A 23224-nucleotide genomic window follows, 5' to 3' on the forward strand; every position below is an offset into this window, starting at 1 on the left:
AGTCTCATCTTAAAACTCATTTGTATACTCTAGCCTTTAAATAGACTCCCTTTTTAGACCAGTTGATCTGCCGTTTCTTTTCTTTTCTTTTCTACTCTGCTCCGGGGTGGACCGCTAGCCTGTCCATCAGATGGGGACGTCTCTACGCTGCTGACCCGTCTCCACTCGGGATGGTTCCCGCTGGCCCCACCATGGACTGGACTTTCGCTGATGTGTTGGACTTTCACAATATTATGTCAGACCCACTCGACACCGAGGATGTCGTTGTGGCTTGTACAGCCCTTTGAGACACTAGTGATTTAGGGCTATATAAATAAACATTGATTGATTGATTGATACCTTAATTGATTGATTGATTGAAACTTTTATTAGTAGATTGCACAGTACAGTACATATTCCGTACAATTGACCACTAAATGGTAACACCCGAATACGTTTTTTAACTTGTTTAAGTCGGGGTCCACGTAAATCACTTTAAATGTTTTAATAAAGATATCAATTTAAGGGCTTTTGTACTCTTAATCATTCTCCAAGATTTGATTGATAATTGTAAACCATCAAGCCAATTACAAAATGTAGGCCCTACTTTCATAAATCGACATTTATGTAGAAAATGTTTTTGCCTGGAGCATAATAATGTTGACAAACATGTCTATGTTACAGTCGTTTATAAAAATACCAAAATTGATCTTTTCTGTAGGGAATGGGGACATCTCCACACCCTTGTTAGGGATTGCACTATCTGAGTTATCTTATTTTTATTGTCACGTTTGTGTGTAAATAAAGTTTTTTTGGGGGGAGGGTGTGTTGGGGAAACAGACAGCTAAAATGACGTCACGTCGCACATTATTGGCGTAGATCGGCGGACAGGCAAGATGGCGGCATCAGTTTGGCTGCATGGCCCGTCTGCTACGCGTTTAACCGAGGGCTTGCTGTCGGTGCTAAAAGAGCAGCGTCCGGAATATTTACCCTCTGTGTTGGCGAACTACAGAGAGCATGGAGTGTTCCCCACACAGGTATGACCTCACATGGACCCGCGCATTAGCCCCTCAGGCTATTTACCTGCTAGCCTGTTAGCTGTCCTGGGTGGCTTTGTTATTCATTTGATTTGATGTTATATCTAACTTGTTGTTTTATGATGACAGACCGCCAGTGCCGTCGGGGGTCTGGTGGGTTTTAGCCATGCCAAACTGTCCTCAAGCAAAACCAAGTGAGTACCCCCTCGTATCAGTATTTTATTATTTGATGTGCCTCTCACAATGCTTGACGATATCATGTGTTTACATGAGTAGGTTTGAGGGTCTCTGTCTGCTCTCCATGCTGGTTAAGGACAGCTCCTGTGATCTATTCCAGCAACACTGCCTCTCATGGCTGCGCTCCCTGCAGCAGATCATCCAGGTCAGATCTCTCTCTCATTCAATGCGGGTTTAATGCTGTTAGTCACTCTAAAATGTATGCTTTTCTCCAGTCTCAGGCTCCCGTGCAGACCATCCAGCTGGCTGTGACCATTTTGAAGGACTTGCTGCAATATTCGTCGCAGCTGGCCGAACTGGCAAGAGAGGTGGGCCTCAACTGCATCCTTGGTATCCTCACGTCGCTGCTGGCCCTCAAGCCTGAGGTGAGTAAGAAGTGGGTGTGGCCCCTGTGACTAGAGAACTGCTGGAATCCTTATTGTAGCTGCAAATTTTAATAAATATATGTAGAGTGAAGCCCTGCGTACATGCAATTTTAGCATTCTTAGGCCGGCATATCTTCAGATTTAGTAATTTTTTTATCTGTATATGTTGGAAAACCTGCATATGTGTGCTCTTTGTCTCTGAACATTGGCCGTTTGTTGCATAAAAAAACATCTAATTCATCCTAAGTTGTTATTAATTGATGAATAGGTGATGATTCATAAAATGAACAGCATACCGGTAATAATACAACACATTGGGGACGGCGTGGCGAAGTTGGTAGAGTGGCCGTGCCAGCAATCGGAGTGTTGCTGGTTATTGGGGTTCAATCCCCACCTTCTACCATCCCAGTCACGTCCGTTGTGTCCTTGGGCAAGACACTTCACCCTTGCTCCTGATGGGTGCTGGTTAGCGCCTTGCATGGCAGCTCCCGCCATCAGTGTGTGAATGGGTGAATGTGGAAATACTGTAAAAGCGCTTTGAGTACCTTGAAGGTAGAAAAAGTGCTATACAAGTATAACCCATTTATTTATTTATATATGCCCTTAGGTGTTGAGTTGGCATATTGAGTTATGAAGAACTGCAGTTGCATGCCGTATAATTTTTTTTCTGGCAAAATTGAAACCCATCGAGCAAAAATGACAAAATGCCTTCTTGAATCACATTTCCAGGTTTTCGCAGGCTACTTAAAACAATGTGGCAGGCTGGATATAGACACTTGGCCTTGAGTTTGATACCTGTGGTTTAGAGTGTCAAACATGGCATTTTTATGAGTGCTTCCATTATCTGCCATTTTTTAATTTAGTGGGGGTGTAATGTCTGTTGCGGCACTTGAATGATAACTTCTCTTGGGATTTCAGTGTGAACTGGCGGCCATGGAGGGGATGACAGCGTGTATGACCTACTACCCCAGAGCGTGTGGATCCCTCAGGGTAACTGACATGACGGTTATATTGCTGTCCAGTATCATCGTGGAAGAATACTTTAGTTACTTTTGTCTTTCAGGACAAACTGGGTGCCTATTTCCTCTCTAAAATGGACAGTTGCAACAAGAAAACACAAGAGGTTTGTCAGGATGTCTGCGTCTCGTTTATTTACATGCCTTGTCAGCATCTGCTTCATGTTGTTGACTTATCAGATGGCATGTCAGTGTTATGGCCGCCTCCCCTGCCTGGGTGGCCTCATGGATCGAGTGTCTGGGGCTGGCAGAGCAGAGAGATGGATCAATCAGGTTCACTGTCTGCTGGCCTCGGCCAATACTCTGCTGACTCATATCTACCAGGGCTCAGAAACTGGTATGATCTCAACACACAACACTGCAAAAAAACATGTTTCATTTTGTGTGTAAATGCTCTCCAGACAGAACAATGCAATATGAAGGTCAAGGAGTAGAGCTGGGCTTTCCTCATCTCAGCCCGTCGGATCCGCTGCTGCTTTTACAGCTGCAGAACAGATACACAGCAGTCTGCCTGGCACTCAATCACACTCTCCGGTACACTTAATGCTCTCTCGTTCTTACATGAGTTGCCAGTGTAATCTTAAACCTAAACTTGCACAATTTAACAAGAGTTCAAAGCATAGAAAATCCTACACACGTGTATTAATTAATATTTGTTGTCCCTTTTAGGGTGGACCCGGCATCAGCTGTGCGTCTGCCCGTCAGATCCATTCTCAACCTTGTGTGCCGAGCTCTAGCTGTCAGCTCCAAGAGCATTGTGAGCGCCCACAAATTAACAAAACAACAACAAACAAAGTACATTTAAAAGCTATTTGTTTTTGTCAGAATTTAACAGGGGATGGCAGCGTGAGGTTGCTTCTCCTGCCCGTTATACACACCAACATACTGGAGGTCTTATCTGCTCTCATCACAGTGTAAGTTGAAACGCCCACTAGCATTTACAGTAAAACATAGATATGAGATATTTATTTGTTGGTTTGTGTATTGCAGCGTGCGCAGCAGCATGGTTCAGTATGCTGCTGTCCTCCAGAGGCTCTTCTCCCAAACACTGAGTGCATGGATGCCTCCACCTGAAGCCAACCCCGGGCAGCAGAGAGCCTATAGGTATCTCATACAGAAGAAAGATGATTAACGATACATATCAACGAGTTTGCTCGTGATAACGCGGCAGTTTCTGTCCTCCCACAGCTCAGTGCGCATGTCCGTGTACAGAACCTTAGAAGTTTGGGTCCAGGTGGCCGGAGCTTCTGCCAGCATCCTCCAGGGGAGTCCTAGCCACTCAGAGCTGCTGTTTAGCCACCTCTTGGGTGACATCACCCCAGGGGCAGACTCCATCAAGGTGAGCACCTCTTTCATGCATTTCTATCGATACCTCTTGGACGCGTTGGCAACACAAGCAAGCACTCAGGGTTTCATGCTAATACTGGACATGTCGGCCTGTTCCTTCAGCTCCGTGCGGGTCTGTCAGCTGAAGTGGTTCCTGGAGGCAAACCGGGCCCCCGCAGGACCAAACCACTAGTAATGGCGGATGCGGTCGGACCCTCCCTCCAGAGGAAAGGCGACTCTTTAGCCAATCAGGACACTTGCCTTTCCGCTCTAAGGGGTGAGGCCCTGGCTCAGAAGTGTTGTTATGATTCTTCTCTTTAAATGATCTGATCATACTTTGTTTTCTTCTTCCAAGTATTAAGACAAATCATACTGACTAATGGAACGCTTCTTAAGGCTGATGTGCACAAGGTAAAGACCTTTAATTGCTTAAAGATCAGCGTGTCCAAAAAACAATGTTGTTCTTGTGTGACTGCTGAATATACAATTTATTCGAATTGCTGGGTTGCAACCACATTACGAGGAGGCGGTCCAGTTTTCATTTGGTGAGCAAACGTTTTAATATGGCCACTAGTCCATTACAACCGGCTGCGAAGATGTCACAGTTAATTATGGTTTAGAGCTGAATATACATTCTGTAGATCATTAGAAAAAAAACACTGAATGTGAGTGGAACTAACACAATAGAAAATGGCATCGGTAAGGCGGCAGCCTGTGTCTTGGAGCTTTGTGCAGGTTGCATGATCCTCATATTTTTTACATTTTTAGTTTTTTTTTGGTCCGTACTAAGACTGGGCAATAAACTGATAACGACATATTGCGGAATAACTTTTTCTCAATAGAGATACGAGACAATTTTGTTGGAGGGACACTCTGACCTCTTCAGTTGGCTTTTCGAGTCGGTGACAAACTCACTTTGTGGATAGGAGACAACTTTGTCTAGCAACATGCAGACCTCATTATAAATTATAGCGCCACAGTAGTTTAAGGCACTGGAAAACCCTCGCAGAAGCAACACCTCTCACCAAATACGCATACACACTATCGATAAACCCCCTCTGCCTTTACTCCTGCCCCCAGCACATGTCAACATTCACACATGCCCCCAATATAGCTGTCCAAGGCAATGCATAGAACCTTAGTGTTTTTATTCCAGCTGCCTTTTTGACTGGTTAATGCACACTGTTATTGGTGTCCACTATTTGCACTTGATGATAATGATACTCATTACTTCTGGATGAGCTCCTGGAACAGCATAATATCCTGAAAAGGGTCAATAAAGTACCTGCCGATCGACCAAAAAAGGTATTAAGGCCACGAAAGACAAAATGTGACTACCGGTATATTAAACTTAATCAATCTCTTGTAGGCAGCATATCCAGTCGCATCGCAATGACATACTGTATCTTAATATCAGAAAATTTTTACATCAACCAGAAAAACCTTATCAAAAAAAAAAATAGTCACTGGACTTAAAAAAAAAAGTTATTTCTGGAGAACAAATAATGCATGTGGAGGGTATTTAGCAAGGTTTTCTTGATACAATATATGCTATTGGGATTAAGAACACATCCTTTGCATGTCAGTTTCCGGAAAAAAAACGCACATATTTAAGTATATGGAGAATAAAACAAATGAATATAGTAAATACATTAATAAACAGTATTTTGAAGTTCATACAAACCTTTGACAAAATGGTCGCTGCAAATTTGAGAGTATTAAGCCTTCGCTCCACTCAAAGACAGCAACCAGTAATGCTTGTGTTTTTCCCCCTTTAGGATAGCTTCTTTTAGGTACTTTTTTAATAACTTATTACAAAATCCCTATTTAAATGTATTGGCATTTTTGCTTTGTTTTTACTTGACTTCTAGCTAGCTTGTTTGCTCTGCAAACGGACGTGATGTCACATGCAATAGGGGTTGCACAGACTAGTCGACCTTAAAAAAAGGACAATGACTTTTGTCCTTCTGGCTGATAATGGGATTTTGACAGTAGACCTACACAGTATTTTCTTTTTCACTGGTGTTTGGGAGAAGTAGCCACCCCTGCCTTTCATGGAATACATTTCCAATACATTTAATTATGGGTTCTCAGTGTCATGCGCTTTGATTGACTAGAAAAAAGCGCTATATAAATTCAATTAATTAGTCTTAGCTGATTTAAGACTTGTTGTAGATATTCCTCCTGTTATGTGTTATTCTTGTGCATGCCTCAATGTCGTCCGTGAATACACATTGCTGTAAAACATTCCCACTTTATGTTTTTATTTATGGTGGACAAGAATATGAATGACACCATCAGCGACGAGTTGACCCTAAAAAATCTGTTGTTTTTCGCCTGTTTTTTCACCTTTCATTCCCCATCATTGTCTCGTAGCGTCTCCACAATGTGGTGCTTCCGCTGTGCGTGCGCTTGCAGCAGCAGCTGCAGTCCAGCTGCAGCACAGCTTCTGAGACAGCAGGGGGAATAAGTGGTCAGTACGGCGGCGCCCTCACACGACGGGAACTATACAGGTAGCGCATTTTTCCTCTCGTTTGTACACTTGTTTGTACGATACTTGAATACTTGGTGTCGCCTCACAGGTTACTGTTAGCTCTGGTCCTGGTGCCGTCGCCCACTTGGCCCCCTCCCCTGACCTGTGCCGTGTCCATTCTCAGCAAAGGACGCAACGACCGTATCCTCAAGGTGAATGTTGTTTTGCTTACATGTACCGTAGTTGTCTTTTTTACTTTCACTCAAGTGTCACATACTCTTTCAGGTGTCTGCATTCTGTACTGAGGCGCTGACCATCTGTAACTCCCTCCTCCACCCTCGCACTCCCTCTATCGCTATTCCCTTACCACCTATCACCCTTAAGCCAACCCCCTCTGCTTCAGTCCTCCCGTCTCCCCAGGGTGTGACCCCAGGCCTCCCCTTGCCAACCCTCCTTGGAGGCCCTAACTCCTCCTCTCCATTCCCCGCCCGCCACTCCCTCTCTATGGGCTCCACCTCTTTGCTGAGTTCCTTGGAAAACCACCTCTCTCTGCTTCCGGGCCTGACCGGCCATGGTCACACACCCGGCGATATGATCCTGTCTCCACACCACCACCAGCCAGACTCTTCTGCCCTGTGCCCCCCGGAGGGGCAGAGACCCGTATTTGTGCGCTACGACAAAGAGGAGGCGGAAGACGTGGAGATCTCTCTGGCCAGCGACTCGGACGACAGTGTGGTCATCGTTCCTCCAGGGATGCTCAACATGGAGGCGCAGCAGAACCACTCGGCTGTGACTAACTCTAACAACCTGGCTCCGTTGACACCTGGAGGGGGGCCCGCTATCACCCTACCAGGGGCTGATTCTGTCACCATGGCTCCCACCGCACAAGCGACCACCCCAATGGACAGTGTCTCCCTGGCAACGTCTTCCCCTCTCCTCACTACCTCCACTGCCCCAGTCAACTCATTCCCTCCTCAAGGCTCCTCAGCGGTTTCTCTCGCTGCACCCTTGAATTCCAGTACGGCCCCCACAGGCGTCACGGGCGACTCATTGGCGGGAAGACCTCAGCTCCAGCAGATGCTGATGCAGCCTTCTGCTCCTCCCCCCACATCCATGCCCCTCCCCTTGCACATGCTGGGCCCGCAGGGAAGACTCCTCCAGCAGCAGCAAGGTCCGCCTCCCAGCAAGGAGGACTCGGCCGTCATCAACATTAACAGCACTGACGATGAGGAGGAGGACATGGAGGATGATGAAGACCTTGAGGAAGATGAGGAGGACGACGAGGAAGAGGTGAGCGATTTTCCTGAGGAGGGGGAATTTTTTGAGGAAGGGGAGGAGTTTGATGAGTTTGACGAAGAAGCGGAGGACCTGGAGGAGGAGGAGGTGGAAGAAGAAGAAGAAGAAGAGGAGGAGGAGGAGGATGATGAAGAGGAGGAGGAAGATGGAAGAATGCCTCCATTGGAGGGAGTTGACGAGCAATTACATGTGGGTGGCATGCCAGAGGAGGAGAAACCAGACGAAGGAGCTGGGGGAGGCATACAGGAAGTGCAGCCCAGCAGATCCAACTTTGGAGAGGACAAGATGAAGGTGCAGGAGGTTGAGAGCATCGGAGTCCTGGAAGGGGCCAGAGGAGAGGAGGAGGAGGATGATGATGAGGAGCGCGAGCGAATGGATGACCCCTCCATGCCTCAAATCCTGTGTGTGACCGGAGGGGTGTTGGAGGAGAGGGAGGAGGAGGAGGAGGAGGAGAAGAAGGAGGAGGAGGTTGAGGAGGAAGAAGAAGAAGAAGAGGTGGGTGTGCAGGCTTTGGCTGAAGTGGCGTTTAAGGAGGTGCCAAGCTTGGAGGATCAAGGAGCCAATGAGGTGGAAGTGGCCCCGCCACCCCCAGAAGAACAGCAGGTGGGTTGACGTCACATATTCACAGGATTGTAATTATTAACCGTATGGATTTCTACTTCTATTTCATATCATCCCTAAATTCTTTAACCTGCCAGGAAACAGCAGCTGAACCCGCTCAGGAATTGAGCGAGAATGATGACCTGCCGCCCGTCCTCCCAAATGAACTGCTGGCAGGCCCACCCAAAGACGGCTTGCTTGCCACAGAACCTGCGACCTTGTCTGGACCAAACTCACAGGAGCCAGAGGAGCGCAATCTGGAGAAAAACGGCAAAGACGAGACGGAACATTCTGGGATGGAAGGAGACGTGGGAGAGCGTGAAGATGGTAAAGGAGTCAAGAGGAAGAGAGATGATGCACAAGTGGAGGAAGAGGCGGTACCAAGCCCAGAAAAGAAAAAGGTAAAGGATTCCCTTAAGTTTAGGAAGTAGTACGTGACCAAATAGATGTTGCTTTTAATGTTTGTGTTCGTGATGTTGCATAACAAACATGTCTCGTTAGATGGATGATGATGCCATGGCCTCCATGTTGGCTGATTTTATCGCCTGCCCCCCTGACGACGACAAGGAGGCTCCGTCGACATCAACATGCTGATAAACATGCTACAGAGGTGCGATTGAGGTTGCAGCAGATATGTGACTCTTAATTCGGACATTTTCTGTTATCTCAATCAGCAACTCCTGCTCTGCTGTGGTGAAGCATCAGTATTCACGTTGGTCATGATAAATATCATAGCTAGACTCCCATCAATGTGGGGTGGCAGATGGCTTTAGGTAGCATGACAATTAGTTTTACAATAGCGAGAGGAAAATGTAAGAACTGTATTATCACTATGTATCATGCTCGTGACGTACTCTGGATGGGTGCCTTTTCTTTTCTTTTTTCGTTCTTTGATCACTTGTCTTTTTTTCTTTTTTTTTTTGCAGTAACAGTAAACTCGTTCAAAAGATGTGTGTATGTCATTACTATTTATGTTACATTAAGGAACATCACATGTCTACATTGTACAATTCATGTCCGAAAAGGAGTAGGAAGAGCAATTCATTTAATTTCATGTTTAATTTTTTTTTTCACTTCCTGTGTTTCAAGTGTCACCATTTTAATAATTTTTATTGAAATGAAAATAAAGTATGGGCAGCAATGGATAGACGTCTTCTTTTACAGTAATGTGATAGAAGAAAAAGGTGATGAAAAAATGCTGAATTAGAAAAAAAAGTAAAAATAAAATGATGTGCGAGTAAATAAAAAACACTTCTATTTGCGTCACAGCAAGTAACAAGCAATTGTGCACACCAGAGGGCGCTGTTGTCTAAGAATGCTTGCTGTAAAGAGCGAAGAACAAAAGGGCGGGGTTTAAGCCATTTGACTGTCGACTGAGAGTCATGGAGCATAGCCTTCACTATCACTCAGGTTGACCTGTTCGCTTGTACGCTTTGCTTGTCAATATTCCACTAAGTCGGCAACAGGTAAGACTAAACCTCAGTCTACCGCCACCAGATAAAGGCTATTTAAGTCATTTGTATTACATTTCTTATTAGAAAACAACTTGTTTTATTGCGCAAATGTTGGTATTTTGTTTTCCTCCTCATTAAGATGTAGATGACAGTTGTGCGACCGAATTGTGATTATTATTACCTCTCGTCAGAGTATTTCCTTTTGGAACACGTCATTTGTAGTTCCAGTTGTCTCTAAAGTGAACTTGCACACTTTGAACTCTGCTCTGGATTGATAGTAGCTCGACTTCACGAAGTCTAATTGAAGAGACGAGACTATAGAACATGTCCACCATTAAAGCCTACAACTATTAAACACACTTAACAGAGGGGTTCGGCTTTTTATGTAACAAACTGTTCAAACAACGCACACTCACTTTCATTTATTTGCATTCAGTGTGAAAAGAAGATGAAGCATCAAGTGGCTGACCTTCCCAGTGGACCACTGGATCTATACAGACAAAAAGCTTCTTTCTCCTGGAAGGACATGGTCCTCTTTCTGGAGGGAGAAGAGGTGGTGGCATTCAAGGTATCGGTGCTTTCCAAATCTGTGTTCTTAAAAACAATTATTCAAATGTTTTAAAATGTTTTGTTGCTTTGTCTAAAGCAACATGTCTTCACGACATTGGAGAACGATCCTCTTTTTTCCAGAACGCCGGGTGAAGACATCCCTGTCGAGAGAATGCGAGAACTCACCTTCCTCAGGTGTCCTTTTTAATTATTATTTTTTGCCTCAATCCATACTTGCCAACCCTCCCGATTTTTCCGGGAGACTCCCGAATTTCAGTGCCCCTCCCGAAAATCTCCCAGGGCAACCATTCTCCCGGACAACAATATTAAGGGCGTGCCGTGATGGCTCTGCCTTTAGCGTCCTCTACAACCTATCGACGCGTCCGCTTTTTCACCATACAAACAGCGTGCCGGCCCTATCACATGTTGTATGCGGCTTCTGCATACACACGAACGTGACTGCAAGACATACTTGATCAACAGCCATACAGGTCACACTGAGGGTGACCGTATAAACAACTTTAACACTGTTACAAATATGCACCACACTGTGAACCCACACCACACAAGAATGACAAACACATTTCGGGAGAACATCCGCACCGTAACACAACATAAACACAACAGAACAAATACCCAGAATCCCTTGCATCCCTAACTCTTCCGGGTTACAATATACACCCCCGCTACCACCAAAATGCCGCCGCCCCCCTCATATATGAATAATCAGGAGACTTTCTTCCCAACCGGTTACATTAAAGATTGTGCAAATTCCAAATGGGTCGTTTGGAGGAAGTATGAAGGAAGGCAAGATTGTTTTATAAATATCTCTGCACGGTTTGATTTAATATGTTTGGGGCTTATGCAGATCCCATTTACAGAACCTCAGGTGCTAAAAGGTAGGAAAAGTTGGTTTTGCATTATAGGCCCCCTTTAATAAGAGAGCCCAAAAATACAACTGGTTAATCTGTCCTTCCTATGCAGCTACCACTCGCACATACATTGGCACTAGCACGATTTTGCACAGTTTGAAATTACAAAACTCTTTAACATTAACAACCTGGTCGCTACAATGATTAGGAATAAAAAACAAAATACATTTACTGTAATTTGTTGTTAATGTTCTTTGTGTTCAGCCAAAGCAAGTAGGATGGGTGGGGGAGCGACAGTGGTGACAACGGTGTGGATACTTCCTGAATGTTTCAAACCACACATCACTTTTCCATTGCTTTCTTTGTTCTCCTATTGAGCTAGCAAAACTAGAAAAATGTTGTGAAAAGAACTTAAAATAAACACTTACAAGCACACAAAGTAGCAATTAATACGGTAGTTAATGAATGCACTGCTCTTTGGACGGAGATGGATAAGCCATAATGGCTCCCTTGCAGACACACAGTGGGTTGGGCATGCAAACGTTCCTACACGGAGACAAGGTTAGCACAACAAAGCATATTTCTATTCCGTCTGTGGCTCGTAAATCAAAAAGTTTTTATAATGAGGAGTTTGTAGATTTAAATTCCACTGTACAGTAAGGGAAATACATGTGTGTGTGTGTAAATTCATATACCGGTAACCATTTTTTAATGAAGCAAATTGCAAACTGCTGGCAGGTAATTGTCAAAATTCTCAAATTAAATAAAAAGAACCAAAATCTATTATACTATATGATCATTTACAATGTTTCTTTGTAGGAAAGTGCAACTATGCAGACAAGTGCTACAGTAATAGTTTATGAAAAGAGTGAAATGTTTTATTTTTTGGAAATTTAAGTTAATATTGTCCTAAGTGCAGCACTGATTCAGGTTAATAGTTCCAGCTTGTAGCTTACTCCTTTTGCCATAGGCTTCGTCTTAGGCCTCTGCTGCAACTGTCTTCAGTTCCTGCTTGCTCTTTGGGTATTTTACCTTCATTTTTGTTTCCAGCAAGTGCAATACAATCAGATTCAAATCAGGTGATTGCATAAATTTCCACTTCTTTGCCTTAAAGAACTAATTGGTTGCTTTCACAGTATGCATCGGGTCATTGTCCATTTGCACTGTGAACTTGCTGTCCAATGAGCATTTAGCTGAATATGAGCAGATGGTATTGCCCAAAATGTTCCTGCTTTAGTTAGCAGTGATCTAATCAATAAATGCAAGGGAAGCTGTTCCATTGGCAGCTATACCTGTCCACTACCATTAGTTTTCATCCCTTTTTAAAAGTGGGTGTCACATATACAAACTGTTGTTATTCCTACACGTTCACCTTATTTGAATGTAAATACCCTCAAATTAAAGTTAAAGGTCTGCAGTTAAAGCACTTCTTGTTTAGTTTATTTCAAATCCATTGTGGTGTGTAGAGCCAAAAAGATTTCCTCCCAAGTATTGTGTTGATGTCCCAATATTTTTGGACGTGACTGTACATACTTTATATGCTGTGTACTAGACAAAGCTTTGTGTTGATATTAAAATGTCTGATTTTTCTGGGCACATAACACCTTTTCACTTTGGCTGTTTATTTTTTTTTTGTAATTGTATTAAACTATGTGCTACAGACAATTGAAAAAACAGTCCGCACTTGGTTACCCTGGTTAACGTACTTCACCGTGAAGGCAAAGTGGAGGAAACGGAAGAGGGTTTTTCAAGCTCAGCATTCTCGTTGGCACTATCGCTAACCATGACTCCCGCAAGCCAAAAGCTGATTTGCAAGCTTGTGGAAATCCGCAGGCTTTGCCTTTCGCAGCCAATTTTTCGCACGCTACCTGGGCACATTAAGATACTATGCACGCCTGAATCTCAGCTACTGCGCAAACTACGTCCACTTTAATTACTGAGATCATTTAATATTGATTAAACGTGCAACGTGAGAAACACCACAGTAATACGTTGTGTACTGTGTGGGAATTTGGTATGCCTCTGTACCGAACCAAAGGTTCCGTAATGAAAAATCTGCTTACGAATCCATGTACTGTTACATTCCTAATAGACAATAACGTTTTGGATGAACACTGACAGGGTGAAACAACTCTTCCGCTACGACTTCCTGACCAAAGAAGAGATCATGGCAGACCCGTGGAAAACGGTGATCCTCAATGACTGCTTGGGAATGTATGATTGGTCCTTAGGGGCCAAGTTCTTCCTCAACAAAGGCGTGAGTACTTGGAGTAAATACTGTGACAGCTCGCATGTTCGAGGCAGCCTGTTCTAACACTTTCTTATGTTAACAAGGCCACATTTAATTTTCCTCTTTTTCAGATGTTTGGAGCTACGGTTGCCAACACAGGCTCAGCGAGACATAGCAAATATGTGGACAGCACTGAAGATATGACGGTAAGGACGGTCTTCACATGGATCCAAGAAAAAATTACATTTGACAACAGTTTTTGTGCGTGTAGACTTTTGGATGCTTTGCACTGACCGAGCTGAGTCACGGCAGCAACACACGAGCCATGAGGACCACCGCCACCTATGACGTTTCCACCCAGGTGAGTACTCACTCAACCACACACAGATCGTCATTCCATTGATGAATAATAATATGTGTGGGCTCTGTAGGAGTTTGTCATCAACTCTCCTGATTTTGAAGCAGCAAAGTTTTGGGTGGGAAACCTCGGTAAGACCGCCACACATGCACTGGTCTTTGCTCAACTGTACACGGCAGACGGAGCATGCCACGGCCTGCACACCTTTGTCGTGCCGGTAGGTCTTGTTCAATGATGCAGTGATTTCATTCGTTTTGTGCAAATAAAAGAGAGGCACTGTTTCAATCACACTGCTACTTCTGTAGGTGAGAGATCCTAAAACCCTGCGTGCTCTGCCTGGTGTTCTGGTTGGTGACATGGGCAAAAAAATAGGCCAGAATGGACTGGATAACGGGTCAGTGATGGCAGAATTCAAATTTCCCTTTTTTAACAAAATCGGATACAAATACTTTTCCTTTTAACTTTAACACGTTGGCACATACAGTACAGTATATTCTTCTCTACCTCTGCAATGTCATGATATGGTATCAAGCATGCTTGTTCAAAATTTTGAATTCAAATTTAATTCATTTGATACATTTTAACTGAATTGGGTCTACCTTACAGGATGTTGAATTTAATTGCAATTGTAGATATTTAAAGTAAATTAATTGCAATTCAGAGAAATTCCTTATAGCCAAGTAACAGGAAGAAATTGTCACGTTGAAGAAATATTTTGACTTAAATAATGAAAATACTTTGTATAGACTAAAATTAAACACACATTCCCTTCATTTTGGATTATTTGATTAAATAAAGCATTTTGGGAATTAAGTAGTTTTCCACAATTTTTCATAATTCGATAATGTATAATACAGAACATTAACCAGAATCATCTGTTTTATAGAAGATGTGTTAATTCTCAATTGTTGATGAAAACAAAGAGTAATGTACAGATGACGTTCATAGTAACTAAAGGAGGTAATTTCTCTAAAAAATGCATTTGAATGTTGAAAAGCTGAACAGAATTACAATGTAGAAATGTGTAGAATGACGGTAGCAACATAGCGCTAGTTACCAAGAGTGCGAAATGTCCTGAATGAGTTGAGCCTGTTTGATTTGAAAGGGTTCAAATCAGTTGAGAAATGTGGGAGTAGTCAGTGAACGACAAGTGTAAGTGTAGAGAAATAATAGTACGGAAATGGTGTAGAATTAAAATGTTATGTGTTCAGTCAGCATTCAGGAATTATGTAAAACAGTCATGTATGGATTGTACTGTAAAGTGTAATTCTGGAACACAGATCAAAATTATTGAAAAAATTACAACCTCAATTCAAATTCATTGAAATTGAGCTGGAATTTGGGACAATATCAATTTAATTTGTAATATTGCACAAGCTTGGTGCCAATGTTAATTTTATGCCAAAACCAGTGACGTTGAAGTCCTTTTCAACTTATAATCAATTGAATAGACTGCAAAGACAAGATATTTAATGTTCGAACTGAGAAATTTAATTTTTATTTTTTGCAAATCATCATTAACTAAGAATTTAATGGCAGCAACACATTGCAAAAAAGTTGGCACAGGGGCATTTTTACCAATGTGTTACATGGCCTTTCCTTAACAACACTCAGTAAACGTTTGGGAGCTGAGAAGACCAATTTTTGAAAAGCTTTTCAGGTGGAATTCTTTCCCATTCTTGCTTTATGTACAGCTTAAGTTGTTCAACAGTCCGGGGTCTCCATTCTGGTAATTTAGGCTTCATATTGTGCCTCACATTTTCAATGGGAGACAGGTTTGGACTACAGGCAGGCCAGTCTAGTACCCGCACTCTTTTACTATGAAGCCACGCTGTTGTAACACGTGGCTTGGCATTGTCTTGCTGAAATAAGCAGGGGCGTCCATGATAACGTTGCTTGGATGGCAACATATGTTGCTCCAAAATCTGTATGTACCTTTCAGCATTAATTGTGCCTTCACAGATGTGTAAGTTACCCATGCTTTGGGCACTAATACACCCGCATACCAGCACAGATGCTGGCTTTTGAACTTTGCACCTATAACAATCCGGATGGTTCTTTTCCTCTTTGGTCCGGAGGACACGACGTCCACAGTTTCCAAAAATAATTTGAAGTGTAGACTCATCAGACCACAGAACACTTTTCCACTTTGCATCAGTCCATTTTAGATGAGCTCGGGCCCAGCGAAGCCGGCGGCGTTTCTGGGTGTTGTTGATAAATGGCTTTCGCTTTGCATAGTAGAGTTTTAACTTGCACTTACAGATGTAGCGACAAACTGTAGTTACTGACAGTGGTTTTCTGAAGTGTTCCTGAGCCCATGTAGTGATATCCTTTACGTGCAGGGATTTCTCCAGATTCTCAGAACCTTTTGATGATATTACGGACCTTAGATGGTGAAATCCCTAAATTCCTTGCAATAGCTGATTGAGAAATGTTGTTCTTAAACAATTTGCTCACCCATTTGTTCACAAACTGGTGACCTTTGCCCTATCCTTGTTTGTGAATTACTGAGCATTTCAAAGAAGCTGCTTTTATACCCAATCATGGCACCCATCTGTTCCCAATTAGCCTGTTCACCTGTGTGATGTTCTAAATAAGTGTTTGATGAGCATTCTTCAACTTTCTCAGTCTTTTTGCCACTTGTGCCAGCTTTTTTTAAATAAGTTGCAGGCATCAAATTCCAAATGAGCTAATATTTGCAAAAAATAACCGTTTTCCAGTTTGAAAGTTAAGTATCTTGTCTTTGCAGTCAATTGAATAAAGGTTGAAAAGGATTTGCAAATATTGTATTTTATTTTTAATTACGATTTACACAACGTGCCAACTTCACTGGTTTTGGGTTTTGTAAATCCACAACTCAGACTGAGCAAATAATGACAACAATGACTTACAGTATGTAAACGGCACAGGTTTGCTCTGTTCCACAATGTGAGGATCCCACGAGAAAATCTCTTGAATAAGACGGGAGATGTGACCCCCACTGGCAGTTACGTGACCCCTTTCAAGGTTCTTAAAATTAATTTTATAATGTTTTATTCTGAAAGACTTTGCAGTCAAAATCTTTGGATGAACTTTTCTTCTCCCTGTGAATGTTGAGGACCCCAACAAGCGTTTTGGGGCGTCGCTGGGTGCCCTGTCGGGTGGCAGGGTGTCCATCACCAGGATGGCTCTTGTTAACCTGAAGCTGGCTCTGACTGTGGCCATACGCTTCTCAGCCACCAGGAGGCAGTTTGGGCCCAAAGACATGGAGGAGATTCCAGTGCTGGAGTACCAGTTACAGGTCGGTATAGATCCTTCTTCCCACGTCTTGTCTTCTTCATATTAAAGATGGATGTGTCTGATGTGCAGCAATGGCGCCTCATTCCCTACCTGGCGGCGGCGTATGCTCTTGAGCATTTCTCCAGGTCCATCTTTATGAACTTTGTGGAGTTTCAGATGGGACAGATGATGAGAGACAAGAGTGACAGACAGGTATGAATGGTACAAAATGGAGATATTCTCCCCTCTCTTACATTTGCTTTCTTTAAATATTCAGCTTTTAGGAAATTTTAATTGACCCACAAGTCCTATCGATGGACTATAAAACATGTCATCTCCCAAATAGAACTTGTAAAGTACCGTGCATCCGGAAAGTATTCACAGCGCTTCACTTTTTCCACATTTTGTTAAGTTACAGCCTTATCCCAAAATGGAATACATACATTGTTGTCCTCAAAACTGACAGTACCCCATAAGAACAATGTGAAAAGGTTTTTATCAGAACATTTAGCAAATGTATTAAAAAAATAAAAAAAAATCACATGTATATAAGTACCTAATTCACAGTTTTTGCTCAATACTTTGTTGATGCACCCTTAGCAGCATTTACAGTCTCAAGTCTTTTTGAATACGATGTCACTAAGCTGGGCACACTTATCTTTGGGCAGTTTCGCCTATTCCCCTTTGCCCATTTCTCTTTACAGAACCTCTCAAGCTCCATCAAGTTGGATGGTAAATTTAGGTTTTCATCCAGGCTGTCTCTGTACATTGCTGCACTCATTTTTCTTTCCATCCTGACTAATCTCCCAGTTCCTGCTGCTGTAAAACATCCCCACAGCATGATGCTGCCACCGCAATGCTTCACTGTAGGGATTGCGGTGCCTGGTTTCCTACAAACATGATGCCTGGCATTCACACAAAAGAGTTCAATCTTTGTCTCACCAGACCAGATAATTTGGTTTCTTATGGTCAGAGTATTTCAGGTGTATGTTGGCAAACTTTTTACCATGAAATGTCTTCCATCTGGCCACTTTACCAAACAAGCTTGATTGGTGGTTTGGTGCAGAGATGGTTGTCCTTCTGGAAGGTTCTCCTCTCTCCACAGGGCAATGCTGTAGCTCTGACAGAGTGACCATTGGGTTGTTGGTCACCTCTCCGACTCGACTAAGTTGAATGCAGCAATGTATAGAGACATCCTGGATGAAAACCAATGTTTTCCATCCAATCTGATGGAGCTTGAGAGGTGCTGTAAAGTGGAATGGGCAAAACTGTCCAAAGATAGGTGTGCCAAGCTTGTGGCATCAAATTCAAAAAGACTGTAAAGGCTGTAATTTCTGCCAAAAGTGCATCAACAAAGTATTGAGCAAAGGGTCTGAAAACATATATACATGTTTAAAAAAAAAAAAAAAAAAAAAGTATTTTAATTGGATTTGCAAAAGTTTAAAAAGAGAAAAACTTTTCACATTTACCTTATGGCTATTATTGTCTGTAAAATGTTGAGGACAACATTTATTAAGCCATTATTTATTAACAAAGTATTCCATATTGAAATAAGGCTGCAGCATAACAAAATTTAGAAAAAGTGAAGTACTGTGAATACTCTCTCGACGCATAGTATGTTGTAAACGACAGGCAGAGATGGGCCGGGAGATCCACGCCCTGGGCTGTTCTAGCAAGCCTCTTGGCTCGTGGACTGCTCAGAAGGGCATCCAGGAGTGCCGCGAGGCCTGCGGCGGTCACGGTTACCTAGCCAGTGAGTGTTACAATGCAGCGCCATAGCCTACGCGCTAACATAGAGGCCTCACACTTCCTTTTATGTCCTGTGCAGTGAACCGCTTTGGGAGTCTTCGCGACGACAATGACCCTAACTGCACCTACGAGGGAGACAACAACGTGCTGCTGCAGCAAACCAGCAACTACTTGCTCACTTGGCTCCACGCTAAGCGTCTCGGTCAGTCCAGTTTTGACCTGCAGGTCGAGACTAGTCTACTTTAAAGGCGTTCTGATGGTTTCAGATGGAGTTTGCATTGAGTCTCCTCTTCACACTGTGGACTTCCTGGATGATTTCCACAAGATTCTCGCTAACAAGTTCACGGCACACACAACTGATGACTGCATGGACCCTGCAGGTAGTTTTTTATCTTCCACCTTGACTATGAATCCATGTATCTGGTCTTTTTTGCTCAGGTCAGCAGACCAAATGCTTTTGTCTGCTTCGTCTTTTATTATTATGGTGGCTGCGTGACTCGGGTGGTTGAGCGGCCGTGCCTGCAACTTGAGGGTTCCTGGTTCGATCCCAAGCTTCCGCCATCCGAGTCACGTCCGTTGTGTCCTTAAGCTAGACACTTCACCCTTGCTCCTGATGGGTCATGGTTAGGGCATTGCATGGCAGCTCCCGCTATCAGTGCGGGAATGTGGAAGTAATGTCAAAGCACTTTGATTACCTTGAAGGCAGAAAAGTGCTCTACAAGTACAACCCATTTACCATTTTATTCTATTTTTGTTTTGTATTGGTCCTATTTTGTTTCTTATCTGTAATGTTAAATGGCTGTTTTCAAATGTGATGGATTGATTTAATGGGGTTACTTATTCCTGGTGATTTAGTATCGCTTGCTGCCTACAAGTGGCTGGTGTGTTTCCTGCTGGAGAAGAGTGACAAGAAGCTCCAGCAGCAGAGAGCTTTGGGAAAGGAGGACTTTGAAGCACGCAACAACAGTCAGGTAGGACACACATGCTGATTTATGTGATAATTCACAGTATATTCAGTGAGGAAAAATAATTTGATCCCCTGCTGATTTAGTAAGAGTGCTCTCTTCCAAAGATACGAACAATCAATGATATTCATGCAAGGTTTATTGTACAGACACAATCAATTAAAAATATAGACAAAGGTTGTGAATATGTATTTGATATCCTCATGCAAAATGTTGCTTAGTACAATGTGGGGAAACTCTTGTTGGCAAGCATAGAGTACAGATGTTTCCTGTGGTTATCCACGTGCCTGAGGGATTTTGGTCCGAGAAAACCCCCCAAAGCAGAATGTTTCCACCTCCATGTTTGATAGTAGGGATTTACACAAAGTCCACTTTAAACCACGAAGCTCAATTGTAGTATCATGTGACCACATCACATTCTCCCAAACCTGGTCTGAGTCATTCAGGGGTTGATTGTTGGGTGTCGAACTTCTGACGGTCCTGTACACATGGGACTTTGCGGGCACAGCAGGATCCTGATCCATTACAAAACATTTTATTAATGTTTGTCTTGGTGACCGTGCACCAACTTACCTAACATCATTAATCAGTAATTATGGGCTGGTCCCTCATGCAACATTTCTCAGAATCATCTTGCATGCAGCTCCACAGTGAGAAAAATTGACTGCCATCTAGCATTTCTTCAATTTATGAATTATTGCACCATTCAAACCTCTTGCTGGTGGTCTTTGGCTCCATTCCAGCCATGTGCAGGTATACAATCTTGTCATTTGGGTCCTTTGACAACTCTTTGTCTTGCACGTGGGAGTGGAGTGTTTGAATGTAAAATACTGTTTCTGTGACAGGTGTCTTTAGATGAGATTAGGAGTACTGTACTTTTATCTATATTATTTCAAACATGGTTGGATTTGAGTAAATCATGTTTACCGTCACACAATTCTACATGTACGAAAACGGGTAGGAGGATGCAGACCTTATTTAATCCTACCCCTTCTCGGTATCACAGCTCCATCTTCCATCCATTTTTTACCGCTTGTCCCTTTCGGAGTCGCGGGGGGTGCTGGAGCCTATCTCAGCTTATTTATCAGAATTACTTGGTTTGCACACCCCAGTCAGAGCGTTGACTAGTGTTTTTTTTTTTTAAGTGCCCAAGGTCCAGAGTGAAGACCAGAGGTGACCGAGGTGTTGCTGCTACATTTCTCTAGACTTTAAAACTACCCAGCTTCTTCATGCCATAAGAGTCTTAATGCAGTGTTTCTCAAATTGGGGGTTGGGAACCCCTTGGAGGTTGCGGTGAAGTGTCAGGGGAGTCACGATTAGCAGGGGAGATTTTCATTATTTGTGCCTACACTCTAGTATTCATGTAAGAACGATAGACATGCCTGCAACTAGGTGGCAGCAGTGTGCAATCTAATCAATGGTCTCCCTATTTAAATGTGGTCATTTTATTCCATTTACTTCGATAAGGTGATTTATATGAGTAATGTATTGTACAGATAAATTAATATGTTATAAATAGTATAATATTAATAGCCAGGACGTAATTGTATACTCCACAATGGACATGTAACCGGTCTGTGGGGGTCTAAATGGTTGTTTGTATGTCAAATACTGTACTTATTTCCCTCAATCACATAAATGTATAACCTATATGTTTGTCTTTTTACATGTGCTCTCTCATACTTATTTTACTCACTGCTTGTGTGTGCACACAGGTGTACTACAGCCGCTCCCTGGCCTTGGCCTTCATTGAACACTGCTGCCTTCAGCGCTTCCACGAGCTGATTATGGATGAGAATACGCCCAGCGGCCTCACAGGAGTTCTTACTAAGCTGTGTGCTCTTTATGGACTGTGGAGCCTCAGCAGCCACATGGCCACACTCTACCAGGGTGGATACTTTTCTATCTATAAATATATGAATAGTATACAGTTTATGCCTGTGACCGTGTTGCTCGTGTGCAGGCAATTTCCTGAGTGGAAGCAAGCCAGCAGAGCTGATCCAGACGGCCATTCTTACTCTGTGCACACAGGTCCTACTCACACACTATTCACGAGTAACCTGAATAACAATAATACTATGGATAATAGTGCAAGATACACAAACAATAAGACATATTAGGGCTGGGTTCCTTACGATAGGGCTGGGCGATTAATGAATAAATCATCAAAAGCGACTGCTGTCGGTCATTTAGTTTTTCCCCTTTGTAATTCTCCCTCTACTAATATACTGTCCTTGTTGACCAGTTACACGACAGGTTGGTGTCGGAAAGCCTGAAAGTTGCCAGAAAACCAGAAGAAGTAGACGTATGACACTGTCCCATCTAGTCTGCACCACAGAACCGTCATGGAAGAAAACTTAGCCAACCGTACAACATAAGCAGCTGGTACCCAAAAGGAATTCTGTGTCAGTTGTTTGGACGCACATTAACTACCAAAAGGATGACGTCAACTAAAAATTTTAGTAATTGTTGATTGGGATAATCGTGCATTAACCAAAATCGAGGTAGAAGGTTTGATAAATCTTGATTTTTGCCTCATGGTGAAATACATGCCTCATGATAATGATATTTTGATAGGAAAAATAAAAACTTTCAAAGCTTATATTTTGCACCAAATTCTAACCATTCAAAAAAAGCAATTGTTCAAAAACTGTTTTAGTGCAACATATCTAAACAGATTGTTGTTTAATTGTCTGACTGACACACAACGACACTCTTTGAAAGTCTTTCAGCTAACACATCTTATGTCTCAAGTCTCAATTTATTATTTGAATAGAAAAATCAACATTTCTGTAATCACTAGCGAATGAGATGACTGGCCTTGTGTTTGTTGTGATGTCTGTATAGTGTATTTTAGTGGGACACTTATTCCATACTGAAATCTTTATCCAGGTTTGTCCCATCCACTCTATAAAAGCCAAAGTCCACAGTTTTAAATTAAACCACACTGGTGCATCTTTGAGTTTAACTTCACCGCTCGAGTCAGTCATTGTCTGCGTTTTCTTTTCTTCTTTTTTTTTTTTTTTTTTTACTTTACCCGGAAACACATTTTCAGCTACTTGCGCGAAAAACACCTCCTGTACACTTCAAACAGTGACTCTATTCACTCAGGAGGAACATGAAAAGTGGGAACACATTGATTATTGAATAGTAAGGTTAAATATTGCAAACATGTGCCAAATCGATGTATCGTCACACTCCCAATACATATTTAATAGATTTGCATATTTTCTTTACCTGCACTTCTTCTTAAATGTTGCTTCATTTCTAGCTGAAAGATGACGCTGTGTCGCTGGTGGATGTAATGGCCCCCCCTGATTTCATCCTTAACTCCCCCATTGGCAACGCTGATGGACAGGTAAGAATGAGGATTACCAGATCACAATTCACCTAATGTGAGACAGACTACATTTGTGGCGGACACCAATGCATCGAAGTAGTCTAAAATAACTTTATATTT

General features: G+C 42.7%; 1 protein-coding gene across 7 annotated transcripts in view; it reads left to right on the forward strand.

The window, feature by feature from the left end:
• The first annotated feature begins 801 nt into the window (after positions 1-801).
• Positions 802-23224, forward strand: part of LOC133662104 (peroxisomal acyl-coenzyme A oxidase 3-like) — a 30959-nt gene continuing 8536 nt past the window's right edge. For 2 of the 7 annotated variants that reach the window (XR_009828062.1, XM_062065795.1), the window contains exons 1-20: positions 8190-8332; positions 8428-8730; positions 8831-8939; positions 10220-10351; positions 10430-10527; positions 13326-13461; positions 13566-13640; positions 13706-13795; positions 13866-14009; positions 14098-14186; positions 16702-16798; positions 16890-17072; positions 17141-17263; positions 18683-18803; positions 18879-19001; positions 19066-19179; positions 19655-19770; positions 21480-21654; positions 21728-21795; positions 23036-23122. Coding sequence is in view for 6 of the 7 variants with exons in the window: in XM_062065795.1 (XP_061921779.1) it covers positions 8465-8730; positions 8831-8939; positions 10220-10351; positions 10430-10527; positions 13326-13461; positions 13566-13640; positions 13706-13795; positions 13866-14009; positions 14098-14186; positions 16702-16798; positions 16890-17072; positions 17141-17263; positions 18683-18803; positions 18879-19001; positions 19066-19179; positions 19655-19770; positions 21480-21654; positions 21728-21795; positions 23036-23122 (2346 nt within the window). In the remaining variant the exon portion in view is untranslated. Of the gene's footprint in view, positions 1017-1145; positions 1211-1292; positions 1399-1468; positions 1619-2536; positions 2609-2681; positions 2742-2814; positions 2972-3035; positions 3169-3303; positions 3392-3459; positions 3549-3624; positions 3739-3822; positions 3974-4083; positions 4238-4315; positions 4372-6336; positions 6474-6542; positions 6646-6718; positions 8333-8427; positions 8731-8830; positions 9445-9642; positions 9796-10216; positions 10352-10429; positions 10528-13325; positions 13462-13565; positions 13641-13705; positions 13796-13865; positions 14010-14097; positions 14187-16701; positions 16799-16889; positions 17073-17140; positions 17264-18682; positions 18804-18878; positions 19002-19065; positions 19180-19654; positions 19771-21479; positions 21655-21727; positions 21796-23035; positions 23123-23224 lie in introns of those variants that run through there. The other 5 variants (XM_062065793.1, XM_062065792.1, XM_062065794.1 and 2 more) reach the window with 5 other exon arrangements.

The sequence above is a fragment of the Entelurus aequoreus genome, linkage group LG12, assembly GCF_033978785.1.
Source record: "Entelurus aequoreus isolate RoL-2023_Sb linkage group LG12, RoL_Eaeq_v1.1, whole genome shotgun sequence".
Taxonomy (NCBI): domain Eukaryota; kingdom Metazoa; phylum Chordata; class Actinopteri; order Syngnathiformes; family Syngnathidae; genus Entelurus; species Entelurus aequoreus.